The following is a 19,877-nucleotide window of genomic DNA, read 5'->3' as shown; positions in this document are numbered from 1 at the left end:
GCTTTAGAGGAAGGCAACACAGCACAGGGAGAAAAACAGTGAAGTTGGGGCAGGAGACCTGCATTTTTGTTCCAGCTCTGCTGTTGGAACTCAGGCAAGTGTTTTGACCTTTCTGGGTTTTCATTTCACGTTGTGCACAATTTGAGGATTAGTGCTGTTTGAACTGTACTCTCCAAGCCCTAGGAACCTGTAGAGGGTCTGTATGGGCTGTAGCTAGTGTGGAAGCAGCAGGTAAAGTAAGACTCCAGCGCTGCTTCTTTAATTCAACCAAAGGGGCTCTGCTTTGATCAGTTACATTCATTGCGTTTCCACGTCTGCTTTAGTTGGGGGGAAAAAGAAGGGGTAGTGGTGAGTTGTGAGGATAAAAACCAAGTAAACTAAAACAACTTGTCTCTGAAATGACATCATTCTAAGTTGCTCATCTGTAGCCAGTGTACCTGTGCTCTGCTCTCTGTACATGTCGGTGGGCAGAAGTTGCAAAGACTGAAAAAGACCTAGTTCTTATTCTCCAGAAGTGTGTTCTCTAGCTGGAATAGGGCCAGGCCATGGCCAAGACAGTAAGTGGGCAAGACTTAAAGGCTCCTCCGTCTCTCATATGTGGCCTATCCTACTACTTGTCTCCTTTGGTGGGAGACTCTCCCCGACCCCATGCTGTTCTGTGTTCTCTGCTCTCCCTCCTGCTCTTGAGGAATGTTCTCATAAACCTTTTATACCAAGATACAAAGTGATACATGCCTTAAAACCTTGGAGCCCCTTGGTGAGATTTGCATGTCAACAAAGACCAAATCTTAAACAAAAGTGATAAAGCTCTAATTATAGCTTCTTCTTGAGGCAGGTGTTCTTCTTCAAACATGTTACATAGGTGACCACTTTTTTCTCTAAGGTTGGCTCTTATGGGCGTAGCAGTAGAGCACGGTGTTTATGAGAAAGGACTCTGAAGCCAGTCAGTTTGGGTTGCATTTCTAGCTGCATCACTTTGTAGCTGTGTGTCTTTGGGCCAGTTACTCAGGTTCTCAGTTTCTTCATCTGCAAAGTGGAGATCAACAACAATACCTACTGCAGATATTATAAACAAACATTAATGTAGTAATCTCTACAAAGGACTCAAGACAGAGTACAGCATATAATAAGCATTAAACAAATGGATAAAGATGTACAAGAGCTATTTGGTAAATAGTTTAGAAGAATGATGAAAGACTAAATATCATGGTTTAGACTATATGGGATATATGAAAAAGAAAAGATGACTAAGTAGTTAAAGAGACTATTGCAGAAAAGATTAGTCTTGATCTGTCTTTTAAATGATTGAGGCCAGATTAGCTGGAGGACATTCTAGGCAGGGTGAAGAAAAAGAATAAAAGCGACAATGGAGGAATAAGCTTAGTGTATCCACGGAACCATGAAGAGGCCTAGAATAGAGAGTATACAGTAGTCTGTAGCAGGAGAATAAGAGGAAAACTATATTTAAGGAAGGTTAGACGGAAATCAGTTCATGGGATGGTTTGGAGTGGCAGAGGATATTACTTTAGGAGGCTAGTAAGCTATTGCAATATTAAATATCTAGAGTAAGGAGAAGGTACATTATTATTGTGAAGGAACCAAGTTTTGGAGTCAGCAGACCCAGGCAACTACTTTAGCATCTATGAGACTCACCATCCCTAACCATAAACTGTGGATAATATCCTCATAAAGTTACCAAGAAGATCAGTAGTTGATACTTACAAAAGTACTTCGTAGGTTCCAAAGAATTGGAATAATTACAGAATTACAGAATTATTAGTACTAGATGTCATTGTGCACTCCTAAACCAAAGTAGCAGCAATGGACGTGAGTAAAAATGTAGATGGGCTGTTGTTTGATGAAAAAATTCAGGAAATATCTTATTAGCTAGAAAAAAGAGGGCATGGATCATTTGGCCTTCATTCTTGGGGAAATGGGTCTTTCTATTTATTAAAAAAATGATTTATTAGCTTAGGATAAAGCTCTTAAGTTTGCTCATTTTTGTTGAAAATATTTTCATATGTATTGGTTTATTGTTTGTGCCTTAACATAAGGCAAAAAATGAAGAGTTCACAAGGACATCATTTCAGGTGTTATCATGTTTCAGCAATTTTCCTTGTCATAGTCATCCCTGTGACCATCAGTTACATTAGATATATAATTCTTTTACTCCTTCATATAAAAAGATATATAAAACAGTTATAAATCTGCATTGATCCAATAAAGACATTCTAGGAGATGCTTTTTAAAACCTGATCTTTTTATTTTCTTATCTTCTGCCTTGTCCCAGCTACTCTACTGGTCCCTCTCATCAGCTCCTTGTGGCTATTGGTGTGACTAGCTTTTCCTTCCATTTCCAGCTCCCCAGGTTTGTTACATTGTTGTGTTTTAAGGATCCTGCTCATGGAGTCTTGCGGTCAGCACACTGGCCAGTGCTGTTTTCCCTTGGGCTTTCTGGCTCCAATGAGCTGTCCCCCGTGCGTGGTTAGGTTTGCTCTGTCTCTGCAGCAACACCTCTTCATTCCCATCTAATGGGAAGTTTCTTCCGGTCAGCTGTTTTCCAAAGCACCAAGAATTTCCTGTTGAACAGATATTTGGTGAACCATGTTCATATATTTCTCTGATTTATCTTTGGAAGAATATCTCTTAAACCAGCAGTCAGAGAGTACAGGGTATTTGCTGCTGAGGTGCTGTAATGAGAAACAGAGGCTTTCTTGCTCTCTTCTGGTGGGGGATCAATTATCCTCCTAACAGGGTCCTGGATGCTTAACACAAAGTCAGTGCCAACAAAGGAGCAGTTAAGAGTGAGATTTCCCTACTGGGCTGGTAGCAGGGTTTAAGCAGATAGTAATAAATAGAAGGTCAGAAACGCAGGTAGCAAGCCTGAGGTTCCTACACCAAAGGAGGGAATTCAGGTCAGAGTCAGGGAGTGTGAGGGAAGCATCATGCTGAAGTAGAGAGGGCAGGACTTGGGGAGGCGACCTAGTAGGGCTGTAGCACATCATGCCTCTTGGTCTTCTCTCTCCCTTGCAAGTTAACATCTAGATACCCAGTTCACCTATTTTACTGTATTTGATAAGGAACTTAAAATTGTTTATTTATCTGAAAATACTTTAACTTAGTTTTGGTAATGATTTAGCAATAAATTGCTGACTGTTCAAATGTTCATTAGCTCTTTTAGCCCACAAGGATGCCTACCGTTATAGTCATACTAAATAGCTCTTTTACAAAATGGGTTTGTTAACATACAGGCAAAAAATATTTTACTCCCCACTGAACCCTAATATGCGGTTTGGAGTTGATACACTTGCAGTCCAAATCTGGGGCCTGGAGTCAAGGCTGTGTTGCTTGTTAACTGCATATATTAAGGCAAGTTTCCTCAAAACTCTAAACCTCAGCTTCCTTTTCTGGCAAATAATACTACTAATTTCACACAATTATCATGGGAATGAAGTGAAATGAGGTAAATTTCAGAAAATTACATATACAGTGCTTGGCACATGGTAAGTAATAATTAAATATTATTACTAAGGCATCTCATAATAGTCTAGTATTTTAATCTTTTTCAAAATCCTCCTTCCCAAAACTTTAAATCTTACTCCCAAACTTCATTACTGAAAAGAATGTGTGGCTGTATAATTAAAGGTAATACAACTGGAGGGTAAATATGAGATTTTGAATTCAAGTAAAGAATCATGTGATGATACGTTGGTCTCCCCATCCCTCCTCAATCCCTTCCCCTCCCACATACCTCATACTGATGCTGATTTTGTTTTGATCTGGGCTGCTCCCATTTTTTAAAAAAAAGAACTTTAGAGAGGAGAGTAGGTATGTGGATTTGTATGTGGTGGGTGTTAGGACTTGTGTCAGTTACCACTGGCAACATTCTCTTTACATGCAACTGATAGCTTCATAGACCCCAGGACTAAGGACCAAGATATCTTTTTTTTTTTAAACGTAGATTTAATTAATTTATTTATTTTTGGCTGCGTTGGGTCTTTGTTGCTGCGCGCAGGCTTTCTCTAGTTGTGGCAAGCGGGGGCTACTCTTCATTGCGGTGCGCGGGCTTCCCATTGTGGTGGCTTCTCTTTGTTGCGGAGCACGGGCTTTAGATGCGCGGGCTTCAGTAGTCATGGCTCGTGGGCTCTAGAGTGCAGACTCAATAGTTGTGGTGCACCGGCTTAGTTGATCCACGGCACGTGGGATCTTCCCGGACCGGAGCTTGAACCCACCTCCCCTGACTGGCAGGCGGATTCTTAACCACTGTGCCACCAGGGAAGTCCCAAGATATCTTTTTGCTTTAGTTATCTTTCATAAAGCTCTGGTGGAAGCTACTGGGAGGGAGGATAACGTGGTGCCATTTACTAGCTGTGTAACTTTAGCTGTATCTTTTGAACCTCTTGTTTCTTCATCTGTAAAATGGACATATAATAATGTCTTCTTCAACAGGTTTCTGTGAGGATTAATTGGGATAGTTTAAGCTTCTGGAACATAACAGGTGTTCATTAAATGTTAGCTTCCTTCTCTACCCTGGCCACTTGTCTGAAGGAAGTACCACAGCTGATATCTGAGACTCAGTAACCTTAGTAAGGCAGCTGTGGCTTTGTAACAGAGAGAGAGAGAGAGAGAGAGAGAGAGAGAGATGGAGACAGAGATAGAGAGAGAGAGAACCCAGTGACTAGGAAGGTGAGATTTCAATATTGGAAAATTGCCGCTGGACCATAGAGGTATAAAGCATTCTCCATTTCCCCTCCAGTTTCTTCTTTAAAATATATGCTATATTTTTTCATCTCATCCTCCAACCTAGCAGGATTCCTAAGTTTCCTCCTACTTCTATCTACCTTAATTTTCACAAGAGATACCACACTATGAATCTTCTGTCATTACTTCTTGCATCTTTTCAACAGCCTTCTTAGTTCTCATGACAACTAATATGTACTGGGCTTTGCTCTGTTTTAAATAATATTCTAAGACCTTCACATGTGTTAACTCATCACAAATATCCCATGAGGAGGTACTATTTCTGTCCCAATTTAATAAATGTACAAGTGAAGGCAGTATAGAAGTGACTTTCTCAAGCTCATCCAGCTATTGTAATATGTCTCAGAACTGGAATTCCAATGCAGGTAATCTGAATCCAGAGGCCGTGCTGAAAACCGATAACTGTTAGTGCCTCCTCATCAAATAGAGCTTCTAAACCTAAGTTTCAAACCTTTCCACATTCTGTTTAGGTTTTGCCCATCCAGACCCATCTCCCTTTAGTCCCCATCTCTCTCCAAGATGGGTGCTTCTCCATCTTTGGACATGACATGAATGTTTGTGATGCTTGCCTTCTGCTTACACTGATTTTCTTTCTCTGGATCGTTTAAGGCCCAGTTCAGCTAGTTCAGGCTTCTTTGTATCTTTATTGTTTATCTAGTAATTCATGGGCTTGTTGTTTGTCCATTCATTCATTTGTTCATATATTTTTTTCATTTGTCCAGCAAACATTATGGGTCTATTACATATCAAGTAACATAGATATTTAAAGTTAAATAGGACATAGCCCCTGCCCTTCAAATCACAGTCAGATTTGAGAGATAGACATATAAATAAAATATTTCACACAAATAATTACTGTATTGTCAGTTACCATAACAAAGGTACATTCAAGGTATGGTGGGAGCACAGAGGAGGAAGTGCTGGACTCTGAAGAGGTCAAACAAGATGATGCTGGTCCCTGCTGGATCTAAGATACATAGATGAATATATAGAGATATTCATGAGTGAGGCATGTGGGGATAGAGGGAAGGGGAAAGGAATGGCGGCAGAAGGAACAGCATGGACACATCGATGAGGCAACAATACGGTAATCAGGGAACTGTTACTACTTCAGTGCCTTGGGCAGATGTGCTTGGGGGAGTGACAGGAAATGAAACTGCTGAGAAAGGTAGTGTCTTAAGTAGAAGGAATTATATCTTTTAAATATATTAATTTTAGAGAGGAGGATTTGAGAGAAGGGCCAAATTAGAACTAGGAAGACCATATAGGATACAACTGTAGTGGTCCAGATGAGAAATCGTGGAGTTCAGAACTAAGGCATCACTAGTGGGATAAGGGGACATATATCAGGTATGGATATGGGATGGATCATATTGAATCTAGAATGATTCCTGGGTATATGTCTTGGGTAAGTTAATAACTATGATGATATGATATTAGTTGAGATCAATAATTTGGGAAAATGACTAGATGTTGTATGGAGTTTAATTTTAGACAACCAGGTGAAGACATTAATAAGTAGCTGAAATGGGGGTTAATTTGGAGGTATGTATGCATCTGTGAAATCATCACCAAGATTTATGCTATGAACATATCCATCATCACCCAAAGTTTCCTCCTGCCTTTCCTTCTTTATAATTATTATTATTTTGTGATATGAACACAACATAAGATCTACCCTTTTAGCAAAATTTTAAGTGTACAGTATTATTAACTAACAGCACTGTGGTGTACAGTAGATCTCCAGGGCTCATTCATCTTGCATAACTGAAACATTGTACCTTTTGGACCAATTCTTCAGTAACCATTTATTGAATGTTTATTATGTCTGCTGGGTTCAGGATGTTTAAAATTGGACAAGTCATAGTCTTACCCTTAAAGAGGACATAGTCCAGTGGATGGAGACAGAAATGAGATTATAATACAGAAGAATTCGAATTGCTTATGCACTGGATTGTGGGAGAGTGTGGCAAAGAGAGAGAAAAACTCAGTGTGGGTGGTCAGTGAAGTCTTCACTGGACAAATGATTTTGAACTTGAAACACAATTTTTACAGATAAGAAGAGCTAGACATGAATGATATTCTAGGTGGAGAGAATAGAAGAGTTACTGAGGTGTGAAAGAACGTAGAGCCTGTAGTGAATAACAAGCTGTTCTGTATGGTTGGAATACAGAGCAAGTGAGTTCGTCTGTGCAGCTATGCCCACATGTCCGCGGGTTTGCGTTTTGAAGCAGGGCTTCAATGTAGATTGAATTTTCCTGTTCAAAAATTTTCCAACCGTTATAGTCTAGAACAATAGCTCTGAACTAGTAATGCAGGTCAAGAAGTCTAGACACAATTTCATGAAAACTTTAGAGGCATTGACAAAATTGCTGCGTTCATTTAAATAAAAAGCAGGTATTTGTTTCCAGGTTTGAAAGACCCAGGATCTTAGATTGAGTGATTAGTGGAACAATTTATTTTATCAAAGTTGGTTTTAAAATAATTTATCTACCCTACTGCTACTTAACTTTCTTTTTTTTTTAAACATCTTTATTGGAGTATAATTGCTTTACAATGTTGTGTTAGTTTCTGCTGTACAACAAAGTGAATCAGCTCTATGTATACGTATATCCCCATTACTTAACTTTCTAAAGTCTTTTTTTTTTCTCTCCACAAGGAGAGGTCACATAGGAATACAATAAATATTTTTTGTATTTAACTCAGGAATTAATTTCTTGCAATTTTTATTAGTAGAAAACATGGCATGTAATTCTGAATGAATACCAAATTGTTTCAGACAAGCAGAATTAGGCTCTAACAGCTTATGAAACCCGGAAGACATGGGTTTAGAGTCTGTCTGTTTCTCTCCTCCATCTTTTTTGCTTCCCTTTCTCATTGCAGTGCCCTGTCTCTTGTGAAGCTTGGCTCCTGGCCAGAGAATGTATTCCCCAAGTCCCTGCAGGACCCTAGTAAAGTGAAATTGGCAGATTTCCAAATGAAGGGAGCTGATAAGGAGCCATCAGGCTCCTAAAACAATGTGCAGTTTGTGATGTATTCTTTAAAGAATTAAATAGATTATTTATCTACCCAAATCCATAGTTTGATAGCAACAAAGGCTTTTGGTCATTACTATTATTCTGTGATATATTTCAGTGATAAAATAGTAAGTTCAATTCAACAAATTTGTGTGTGAATACCTACCACATACAAGGCACAGTGCTGGTAAAGCAGCAAAATTAATGTAAACTGTCTTCTTCTTCTTCATGTAATTCAAAAAACTAGCTATCACAAATGCGATTTACTTGTGTGGTCATTTGCATTATAAAACACCAAATCATAGTATGAATTATATTCAACCAATGTTTGATTATCTTTAGACATGTTTCATTTGTGGTACAATTTTGTTTTTGTGATTTGGGGTTCTATCTGCAGTCATGGTCCTAACCTTGGGGATGGGTTTCCTGCCACCTGCCACAAGGCTGCACTGGTTGCCTAAGGTTGCTTTGCTTTCTCAAGCCACATCCTCTCAGAACTGAGATGTGTTATTCTCATTTTCAAATATCTTTTCCTATTGTGTTTTTATTGTTATTACAATGCCTAAATTTGATATAACTATTTTTTTCAATTCATGATACTCCATTGGCAAATTTGATGCCTATACAAGATGTATTTTCTCTTGGTATTTATGTCATCACATGAAATGTTTTCTTACTTGAATTACTTTAGTCATTATTTAAGAAATTATCAATCATTAAATACCTAGAATAACAAGATTATTTGAATAAAAAAATCTTACCTACATGGGTAATATTAATTTGATGAATTTCAAATGTTTGAGGTGGGGGGAATACATTTAAACTGAAATGCTTATGTTTGTATAAGTAAATGTAATTGTAGGAAAAGATATAAAGTGGAAATGATAAGACCATGCAGGTAATATAGCTTTTTAAATTTGCCTGTCACCTTACACAACATTTTCTAAATAATTATTATTACCTTTACTAGTATTTTAATTGTGTCCACCCATAAGTGATTTAGGAAAAGAAAATTATAATTTAAACATAGTTATTGGTTCTGATTTGCTTTAACTAGTTGTTTTAAAAGTAACTGTGTTGAAATTCAGATATTTCCCTGTCCCCTCTGCAATTTTTCACACATTGTGTATCTTGAATAGCTTTGAAAAATGTTGGAAATGGGATAAATCTAGGATTGAATTCTGATATTCATTTTAACGTTCCTTTCTTTTAGGTACTGCATGAAGTTATGTGGAAATGAAGGCGATTCACGAAACCCCTCCTCCAAGAGTGAATGAATGTCTTTCATAAATGGAGCTTGGCTTCTGGTTTTCCCAGGACACTGACATTGTGGCAGAGCCACAGCGGCCCTTCCTGCTATTTTCAGTGATTCACAGAACATCTGAACAGTGATGCTGGCCTTGGATTTACAGATTTCCATCCTGATACCTTATTTACTTCTTTGGGGCAGAAAAGCTTGCACTAATTGCTCTCCATGGTGGCTAATCTTTTCAAGAGCCTGATTTTACCTTACATCCATAAGCTTTGCAAAGGAATGTTTGCAAAGAAATTGGGAAATACAACCAAGAAAAAAGATAATCGTCAGCCGAAAAAGGATCAAGACGTTCTTATTGCTGGCCAGACCAAACCCCCTAAATTTTCTAATACCTTGAAAAGCACTGTAAAGAAGATTGCAAAGTGTTCATCCGCTCGCAACTTATCCACTGAAGAAGACGAGGCTAACAAAGAATTTTCCCTCTCCCCCACGTTCAGTTACCGAGTAGCTATTGCCAATGGCCTCCAGAAAAATATTCATATAACCAATGGTGAGAATGAGGATCTCCTTCAGGAGTTATCTTCCATTGAGAGCTCCTACTCAGAATCACTCAGTGAACTAAGGAGCAGTACAGAAAACCAGGCACAGTCAACACGCACGATGCCAGTTAGACGCAACAGGAAGAGTTCAAGCAGCCTGGCACCCTCAGAGGGGAGCTCTGATGGGGAACGCACTCTGCATAGCTTAAAACTAGGAGCTTTACGCAAATTGAGGAAATGGAAAAAGAGTCAAGAGTGTGTCTCCTCGGATTCAGAGTTGAGCACAATGAAGAAAACCTGGGGAATCAGAAGCAAATCTTTGGACAGAACTGCCCGAAACCCAAAGACCAGTGCCCTGGAGGCCGGATTCAGTTCCTCTGGCTGCATTAGCCAAACACAGGATGTCATGGAAATGATCTTTAAGGAACTTCAGGGAATAAGTCAGATTGAAACAGAACTTTCTGAACTCCGAGGGCATGTCAATGCTCTCAAGCATTCCATTGATGAGATGTCCAGCAGCGTGGAGGTTGTACAAAGTGAAATTGAGCAGCTCCGTACAGGGTTTGTCCAGTCTCGGAGGGAAACCAGAGACATCCATGATTATATTAAACACTTAGGTCATATGGGTAGCAAGGCAAGCCTGAGATTCTTAAATGTGCCCGAAGAAAGATTTGAATACATTGAAAGTGTGGTGTACCAAATTCTAATAGATAAAATGGGTTTTTCAGATGCACCAAATGCTATTAAAATTGAATTTGCTCAGAGGATAGGACACCAAAGGGATTGCCCCAATGCAAAGCCTCGACCCATCCTTGTGTATTTTGAAACCCCTCAACAAAGGGATTCCGTCTTAAAAAAATCATATAAACTCAAAGGAACAGGCATCGGAATCTCGACAGATATTCTTACTCATGACATCAGAGAAAGAAAAGAGAGAGGGATACCATCCTCCCAGACATATGAGAGCATGGATATAAAGCTGTCTACTCCAGAGCCCAAAATCAAGAAGAACAGTTGGCAGTCACCTGATGACAGTGATAGAGAGCTGGAATCTGACCTAAATAGAAACAGTTATGCTGTGCTTTCCAAGTCAGAGTTTCCAACAAAAGGAAGTACTTCCAAGTCAAGTTCAAAATCACACAATGCTAGAGCCAAGAATAAAACTTCTAGTAGCAGCAGAATTGCAAATAAATCAGAATATGATAAAATTTCCTTGCATTTGCCAGAATCGGATAACTTGGCAAAGCAAACCACAACCTATTATGCAGATGCAACACCTCTCTGGCACTCACAGAGCGATTTTTTCACCACTAAACTTAGTCATTCTGAATCAGACTTTTCCAAATTGTGTCAATCTTATTCGGAGGATTTTTCAGAAAATCAGTTTTTCACTAGAACTAATGGAAGCTCCCTCCTGTCGTCTTCAGACCGGGAACTTTGGCAGAGGAAACAGGAGGGCACGCCTACCTTGTATGACAGCCCTCAGGATCAGTGTTTGAATGGGGCTTCTCAGGGTGTCCAAGTACAGAGTGAAATTGAGAACACAGAAACTGTGGACAGTGGAGTGAGTAATAGCATGGTGTGTGCATCTGGAGACCAGAGTCACTACAGTGATTCTCAGCTCTCTTTACATGAAGATCTTTCTCCATGGAAGGAATGGAATCAAGTAGAGCAAGGAGCTGATTTAGGTTTAGATTCATCCACCCAGGAAGTTTTTGACTATGACACAAACAGTCTATCTGATCAACAACTAGATGTTTACCATAAAGACCTAGAAGACTTGGGAAAGTGCCACAGTGTCCTTCAGGATGACTCTGAGAGCTATGATTTAACCCAAGATGACAACTCATCTCCATGCCCTGGGTTGGATAATGAACCACAAGGACAGTGGGTTGGCCAATATAATTCTTATCAGGAAGCTAATTCTAATGAGCTGTACCAAAACCAAAACCAGTTGTCCATAATGTATCGAAGTCAAAGTGAATTGCAAAGTGATGATTCAGAGGATGCCCCACCCAAATCTTGGCATAGTCGATTAAGCATTGACCTTACTGATAAGGCTTTCAGTTTCCCAAAATTTGGATCCACACTACAGAGGGCTAAATCGGCCTTGGAAGTGGTATGGAGCAAAAGCACACAGAGTCTCAGTGGGTATGAGGACAGCGGCTCTTCCTTACTTGGGAGATTTCGAACATTATCCCAATCAACTGCAAATGAATCAAGTACCACGCTTGACTCTGATGTCTACACAGAGCCTTATTACTACAAAGCAGAGGATGAGGAGGACTATAGTGAACCAGTGGCTGATAATGAAACAGATTATGTTGAAGTGATGGAACAAGTCCTTGCCAAGCTAGAAAACAGGACTAGTATTACTGAAACAGATGAACAAATTCAGGAATATGATCACCCTTCATATGAAACACCTTATGAAACTCCACAAGATGTGGGTTATGATGGGCAGGCAGATGATGTGGTTAGTGAAGGGGGATTGGAACCCTTAAAGGAAACATCAGCTGAAATGAAAATAAAAGAAGATGAAAACCAAAACATCCCTGAAAAGCCCCTGGAAATCATAAAGCCAAAGCAGATTCGTCCCTCTTTCAAAGAAGCAGCTTTGAAAGCCTATAAGAAGCAAATGGCAGAATTGGAAGAGAAGATCCTGGCTGGAGGTATTTATGTTTAAATGCTACATTATGAGCTCATTGTGTTTTACCATTGGGTGGTGTTCTTTAGAGCATGTTCTATGTTTACTCTTGGGGGAAGGAATTTACTTTCAAGGAATTTGCATGTTTATTCTGAGAAGGATTTTATTTTACTCAACTCCCCCAACAAGTTGGGCTTGATGATTTAAAATCAAAGTGTTTTCAAATAGGTCATAGTAAAATAAGCCCTATACTCTGTGGCTCAAGATTTCTGTGCTAGGATTAAGCAAAAACCCCATTTCATATTTCCAACTTTATTTCATCAGTTATCAAAGGAAGGATGAGTGAAATCAAAGAGCAGCCTGGGGTCTACTTTTTGGTCCTGTTAGGTTTTACAGGGATTGGGAGAAAGATAAAATTAATCTTAAAGAATTAGGAAAGATGGACTCCCAGATTTCCCACTCCTTTTCCCATCAAATCTATACTTCGGAGCCTGCCAGCAGGAAGAGCTAGTTCTGCACAGCCAACCCCAGCCCATACCATGGAGGACCACAACCTCCCTCACTACCTACCAATGCAGCTGAGGGAGGGTATTAGAGCCAAAACCCTAGGCTGTACCTGAGTGGTCACAAGTCACTCTTTTGGAGGATAAAGGAGATAGAGTTGAGTAGCTTCCTCCTAAAGAGTGGAGTAGAAGTCTCTTGCCCATTATGGAAATGAAAGCAGTACCTTACCTAATAATTTTATTTGACCTCCTGGGGGAACAATTTTGGATCATATACTTTGGAAAACTAGCTGCATGTAAATAAAAATTTTTTTGACTTTTTATTTATCAACCAAATTTCATCTGCACTTACCTCAATCCCTTACCATTTATGTTATTTGCATGCTTATCTCTTTATATCTTTGGGATAGTTTGAGATAATCTCAGTTTTAATGAATTACCTTTTTTTTTTTAAATTTTTTACAAAGTTGAGTGGCATATTTCCCATTTTTTTGTTTGTTTGTTTGTTTTTATTTATTTATTTATTTGTATTTATTTATGGCTGTGTTGGGTCTTCGTTTCTGTGCGAGGGCTTTCTCTAGCTGTGGCAAGCGGGGGCCTCTCTTCATCGCGGTGCGCAGGCATGAATTACCTATTGTTAATGGTTTCCTTGATTATGGCATTGTCGTCTTTAAAATACTTACTGTACATAATACTCCATAAAGGTATATATTTATATGATCAAGTGTTACTTGCTATTATGAAATAATATAATAATTTCTTCAGCTGGTAGCTGATTATGGCTTCTTTTTCTTAAGCAAAATTGTGATCAGATACTACTCCAAACTGGCCATTTTCTGGTTGACATGGATGGATCATTGAATAATCAGATACCTTTATGGTTAAACTGTTTCAGGCCCTAAAACAAGTGAAATAACTATTAGCATTCTCTGCTCTAAAATTCTGTCCATATAAAACAACATATCTTATGTAATTTATTTAAAGAACAATATAAGTTAAGGGCATCTTGGGTACATTGGCTGTGTTTTTTGGTTGTTATTTTTTTTCAGGGAAAAGTTCTCAACTATCTTTAAAATTGATTTGAAAGGGCCAAGTAGTCAAAATTTTTATGTAAATGTAATTCATATTGGAATAATGTCTATCTTATTTCAGAGTGACTTTTAATATTAGATATTCTTATTACTGAAACTCAGTTCATAGTTTCTTGAAATGCAGGTCAGCTTTTTGACAGTGTATTTTACTTACTATGGATTCAGAGAGGTCTACTTAAAGGCATATTAAGAATAAGCAGTGTGTGTGTATATGTTTGTGTGTGTCTGTTTGTTGTGATGCAATACATGAATGTTTTAATGCTAACTGGTTAAGGTATCTGAAATGTTAGGCAATATTATAAATACAATGAAACTATATGTTTCAGAAAAAAAGTGGATCTTCATTAACTTAAAAAATACCCCAAATTAGCAAACTTCTGCAAGGTAGATTGTTACTGATAATGACCATTTACATAGCTAACAATCCTAGTCATTCAATGGCATTTATCCTCAGAAGACATAAATACACTTGGTTATCCACACACCACCCACTTCAGAATCCTAAGAAGGTAAAACAATCGGTATCACATACCTGACACACCAGGCCTGACAACAGAGGACTCAGACCCCTCTACATCTTGGAGCTTGGCTTGTTATCCTATGAGCCAGCTTTGAGTGGAATCTGTTGGATATCATTTATCCTAGAGGAAATCATACACACGTCTTTAAGATGCTCGCTGGTTGCTTGAAAGGCACCAGATTGACTACCCAGGAGGTAGCCTAGATTTTAAAGGCCATCTCTTCTCCCTTTGGCAGCAGTCAGGCAATTGTCCCCTTCCTGTGCTGCCAATATGCCTCATGAGGAAGGGCAGCCAAAGAAGGGCATTTTTCAGGCCCCTTCCCGGCTCAGAGCATCCAATGAGCTGCCGGTCATCATGATGGGTTTCATGTCCATGGCCATCTGCTTACTGGGCTTTGGGTAGATGCCAACAGATTTTTCTCTCCATGACCACCCAGTCACCATTAGGTAGCAGTGCTGTCTTTTCTCCATTACTAACCTGGCAAGATTGGACCTTAGAGCTCTTGCTGTAAATGATGTGGGATGCAGTTCTCCTGTCATTGCTTGATGGAAATGTTAGCTCATAAATTTGAATCATTTATTTCAACTTTTGTCTTCAGGGTCCTGGTAAAGAGGGATTTTTTAAAGACCCCAATGTACATGGATGTTTGGTACTAGTGTTTCTGAGAATCTTCACCTTGAACAGCAGGCCAGTGGGGAAAGAGATTTTAGACTGTGTGTAGGCAGAACCCCCATGAGGCCATATTCTTCTCTTGTTGCTGGAGCCTGCTTGTGTAGCTGGCCTGAAACCCACACCATGGCGGTGAACATCTGATCCCCTACCTCTAGCCCTTCACCACCCATCAACTGGAATTAATTATTTTCTCCTCTGAATTTCCCTATACCTATATCTTATGGCTCTGGCTTCCACCTTATGTAATGACAATTTATGTGCATTCCTCATGTTCTCTTCTAAACTGTAATCTGAAGGCCAGAGGTCTTGTCTTTTCATCCCTTCATCTGCACTGTGCCTAGACCAGTGCTTTATAAAGAGATGGCACTGAATTAATACATTGGATGAATGCCTGAATCAAGGGAAGCAGGATACTAAATAAAAAGCACAAGCTTTGAAGTCAAATCCAAATCCAAACTGTGACCTTTAATTGCTAAGACTGTGACTTTATCTCCTGAGAGTTCAGAAGTATGATTAGAGATAAAAACTTATTATTGAGCACTACTATATACCAGGCACTTTCCAGGCAGTTTATCTGCTTTTTTATCCCTTTGCTTCCTGCAACATCACTGTGAATTTGATTCCATTATTATCTCATTTTACAGGTGAGGAAACTGAGATGCTGAAAACTTCCATAACTTGTTCCGTGTCATACAGTTAGTAAGGGGGTGAATCCAGAATTAAATAGATGGCTAATTTGTTTATTTAGAGCAGCCATATGCTTGCTCACCTCAAAGGTTGTTTTGTTCATGTTTGAAGGTGGAGAAACATGATGAAAATGGAGGCGGCATGAGCCGTGAGCCTTATTCCAACTAAAGGGTTTTCATGAGAAAACAGGACTAATAGGAAAGGCACCAGGGTCTTGTTATGAAATAGTTCATTCCCAGTTTTTCTACTTCAAATCCATGGTTCATCTTATAAATCAAGGCTTGTAGAGCCCAATAAATAGTGTACAACAGCTGCTTGAAGGGTGCTGTTCTGAAGTCTGAGTACACTTTACCTGATTCTAAAGTCAGTTTGCAGTAAATTTTTCTAGCAAAGAACAAAAGTTTTGTTTTGTTTTGTTTTGAAATGCCATTTCCAGGCTGTCTGTAGGTTCTGAAAGAGGCTGCTTCTAGACAGATTATAAAGTCCATGAGTGAATTACTCCTGCTGTTGCTACTGTAATGCCAGAGCCTGTATCTGGCAAATTTATCTAGCCCACACATACTTATTTATCTCGTCTAGTCTAAATGCTAGACTCCTTTCTAAGTTGCTTGGCTATCTAGTTCCATACAAAGTGGAGAACACTTAGAATTCAAATAAACTTTAGTTTTCTTTCTTTCCATCAAAAAGACAATTTTACTAGATATATTTTAATATAGTACAGTAGGGAAAATGTGATGGAGAGTGCAAACAGGACTTTTCACTCCTTTGGCTCCGTGAATCACATCTTTCTTTCTATGATGATGTAACTTATACATCTCTAAAAACTTAGTTGAATTTACTTAAATTCCAGGTTTAATGTTGAAGAATAAATAGTTCAACTAAGTTTTGGAGGTTTGTTGGCCCAAGTTTGTCTATCACGAGGTGCTTCTTAAATTTTTGAGTGCCTCTGGGTCTCCCCTGCGGAGAGTCTAGGTCAGGAGCGATGGGATCTGCCTTTTTAACATGCTGCCTGATGCAGGTGAGCATCATAGCACAATTGAAGAGTGCTGCTAAGCACTGTGCAGCAAATATTATACCTTCCCGCGTAGTGTTGTTTCATCTCTTCTTTTCAAATTAGAAGAGATAGAATCAGTCTAAGAAAACGTGTGAATAATTTTCTTAAAATGAAGAATGATTTTCTAATTCTCCAGAGCAGTAGTTTATTACACTTATGAAAAGGTTTTGGTAAATTATACACATTAAAATATAGAGAACAATATATGTATTCCTTGAAATTGAAACATCGTTCTTCAAGGCAAGTATAGCAGTACTGGTAATAGCAGAAGGCAAAGCATTTGTAAAATGTTCTATTAAAACGCTGTGCATAGCAATACACTTTTGGTTTAGTATTGTTTGCTTCTAAATACTCTAGAATTACCTGTAATATAAAGTGATTGTCTTGGTTTTGAAATAGATTATGATCTAGAAAGGAGACCTGTGAAGAGTGAAGTGGCCAAGGGCCCTTACAGGCATTAGACACAGCTGGCATCTCTACTTCTTGCTAGACAGAAAGCCCAAAATACCCAAGGGAGTAATTCTTCTAGGAGTCAGGACGGGGACTCAGAATACAAATGTGTTTATAAATCAGTTGCGTGGGGAGAGAGGTAATGGTGGTATGTTCCAAGAGGACCCAAAGGTCTTAGAGTATATGCTGGTGTGAGATGTAGCTAAGAGATAGGGACAGAACCAACACGTATTTAACACCTTCCTATCCTATTCACCTCTAGAAATTTTAAGTACATATTTAATCCTTGTTGGGTAGTATTAGCCCCACTTTGTAAATGAGATGACTGAGTCTTAATGAGGCAAAAGCAGGTCAAAGTCTATACAGCTAATAAGAGTATTGATGGAAATTCATGTATGTATGATAGAATTCAGCATCTGATGCTCTTTCCATGACATCCCATTGCAGGTGTGGGCAAGTCTTGTCATGAAAGGGCATAGCTCACATTTTTAAGCATACAAATAAGTTGTGCTTTTAAGATCAGCCAGTTTTGTGTTAGCTTCTGGAGTAAGTATTGATCTCTGTTAACACAAAGTGAGTGATAATAGTTTGGGATGAGATATTATCACATTTTTAAGAAGTTTACAAAATCTGGAAGGGTGACACTTGTCACATTAAAAGACTTTATTAAGAGTGAGGAAGTGCTGATAATAGTAGTTTTTGAGAAATGAAAGCATTTTACAGGAGGTAGGGAAGAAATTCACAAGGATACACGAAAGCCGGCTATTAACAGGAACAATGAAAATGCAGAGTTCAAAGATTTTGTTTATTATAATTATTAATGGCTCCCAGCTATATACCTGGAACACTTGTCTTTGTAGGGAAACTAAAAACACATTTTTCAAGGGAAATATTAACTGATGATGAAAGATGGTGATTTCCAGATTGTACTAAGAGTATCACTTCAAAGCCTGCAGTGCGATTTCCAAATTCCAGAGATTCAAGAAAAGGTATTACGTCAAAATCTCAGATGGATAGGTTTTTGTTTGTTTGTTTTGGCTAATGTCATTGTTCATATACTTTCTGCAAGTTCAAATAGATATATTCTATAGAAATTGTGAATCATGTGAGAATTTTCTATATGGTGTGGAATAAAGTAAAGAGACTCTGTAGCCTGGTGTAAGACACAGCAAAGTATAGCCTAATCAATTGTTATTGATCAGATTAGAATTGGAGGAGATGGGACCTGAAATAGATATACCCACGGGGGTGATTCAGACTCTGGGATAAATCCCAGGAGGAAGTGAGGAAAGTCCAGTGCAGCAGAAGAAAATCTGCTACTTGGAAAGTATACCTCAGGCTACAGATGGCTACTAAGGCATCGAGACTCTAACTCTGCTTATCAGCTGGGGTGGTACAGAACAGCCAGGAACAAAGAGAACTGGGGACATGAGGTGGGCAAGAATTTTCTCCAGGAAGGCTTTTTTTTTTAATTGGACCTTGGTTACCTAGTTAGGGACTAGGAAAGGATCTGAACATCCCAGAATGGGAACTATTAAGAGGAAAGCAAATCCCAGCAGGATTGATATACTAAATAGGTCATCCAGAGAGTGACCTAGTTGCCTGAACTGAGGTCCATGGTCAGGAATGAGTCTCTAATATAGGTAAAAAAAAAAAAAAAGTTTGATTTTTCCACTGGCATCCAAGGACTGAGCCCAATTTGCAGGGAGAATGACTTGATGCTGAGTCTCAGATTGCCGGGATGCCCTGACTGCAAACAGAACTGTTCCCCATGATAAGGTATTAGCTTAGGTTGCCTCCATAGACTACAAGACCAGAAGAAACTAAATGCATTAATGGACTTCTTCACCATGGTTTATTCCAACCTATGGTGTGCATTTTCTTCTTCTTCATTTTAAAAGGAAAGTATGTTATGGAATCTTGTCAACTACCTCTTTCATCATACTTGGTTCATGCTGGGTCTCAGCTACTTCCAAAAATAAAAGAAACCCTTAGAGGATAAAAATGACTAACATTCAGCAGATTCCAGCGACTGTGATATGACTCTGTAGGCAGTCCCCAAAGATCCCAGAGATACTTTGAGCAGTGTCACTTTATTTAGAATAAATGTATCTCTCTCTACCCCCTCCAATCATCTTCACTGCCTCCAAATTATCCCCTACTTCTTCTCCAGTTCAACCATGATTACTACTTTAAAAAGGATAGTACTAATTTCAAAGTATGAAACTTGATGTGTGTGTGGATATTTTTTTTTTTTTTTTTTTTTTGTGGATATTTTTTAATGTAGCATTGACACACACAAACACACACATTAATTTTCTTAGGAACCGCATAAGATAGGTAGCTTAATAATAGGTAACACTTATTGAGTGCTTTGTTATGTGCCAGACACTATTCTAAATATTTTATACTATATTAAGTTATATAATGCTCACAATAATCCTATGAGCTAGGTACTATTATTATCATCTCCATTTTATAGGTGAGAAACAGAGACACTGTAATTCTTCTAAGAGGAGAAAAAAAAAAAACTAAGAAGTAGCAGAACCAGGATTTAGAATTAGGCATTTATTTTCCAGATTCTATGTGCTTACTCACGGCTGCCTAGTTTGGGATTTTAGAAATTAAGTATTGCTATTCAACTTTATAAAATGGAAACCTGAGGTGGCAAAACGTTGAT

At 38.7% G+C, this 19,877-nt stretch overlaps 1 protein-coding gene across 2 annotated transcripts in view; it reads left to right on the top strand.

The window, feature by feature from the left end:
• The first annotated feature begins 9,249 nt into the window (after positions 1-9,249).
• The window catches only part of UNC13C (unc-13 homolog C), a 622,127-nt gene continuing 611,499 nt past the window's right edge, over positions 9,250-19,877 (top strand). Inside the window, exon 1 of one of the 2 annotated variants that reach the window (XM_061182103.1) lies at positions 9,250-12,244. In XM_061182103.1, coding sequence (XP_061038086.1) covers positions 9,253-12,244 — 2,992 coding nt within the window. In that variant the 5' untranslated portion in view covers positions 9,250-9,252. The remainder of the gene's footprint in view (positions 12,245-19,877) is intronic. The other variant, XM_061182102.1, reaches the window with a different exon arrangement.

Source organism: Eubalaena glacialis, chromosome 2 (genome assembly GCF_028564815.1).
Source record: "Eubalaena glacialis isolate mEubGla1 chromosome 2, mEubGla1.1.hap2.+ XY, whole genome shotgun sequence".
NCBI classification, from domain to species: domain Eukaryota; kingdom Metazoa; phylum Chordata; class Mammalia; order Artiodactyla; family Balaenidae; genus Eubalaena; species Eubalaena glacialis.
The sequence above is the reverse complement of the archived record's forward strand: the minus strand, read 5'-3'. Positions and strand labels throughout refer to the sequence as shown.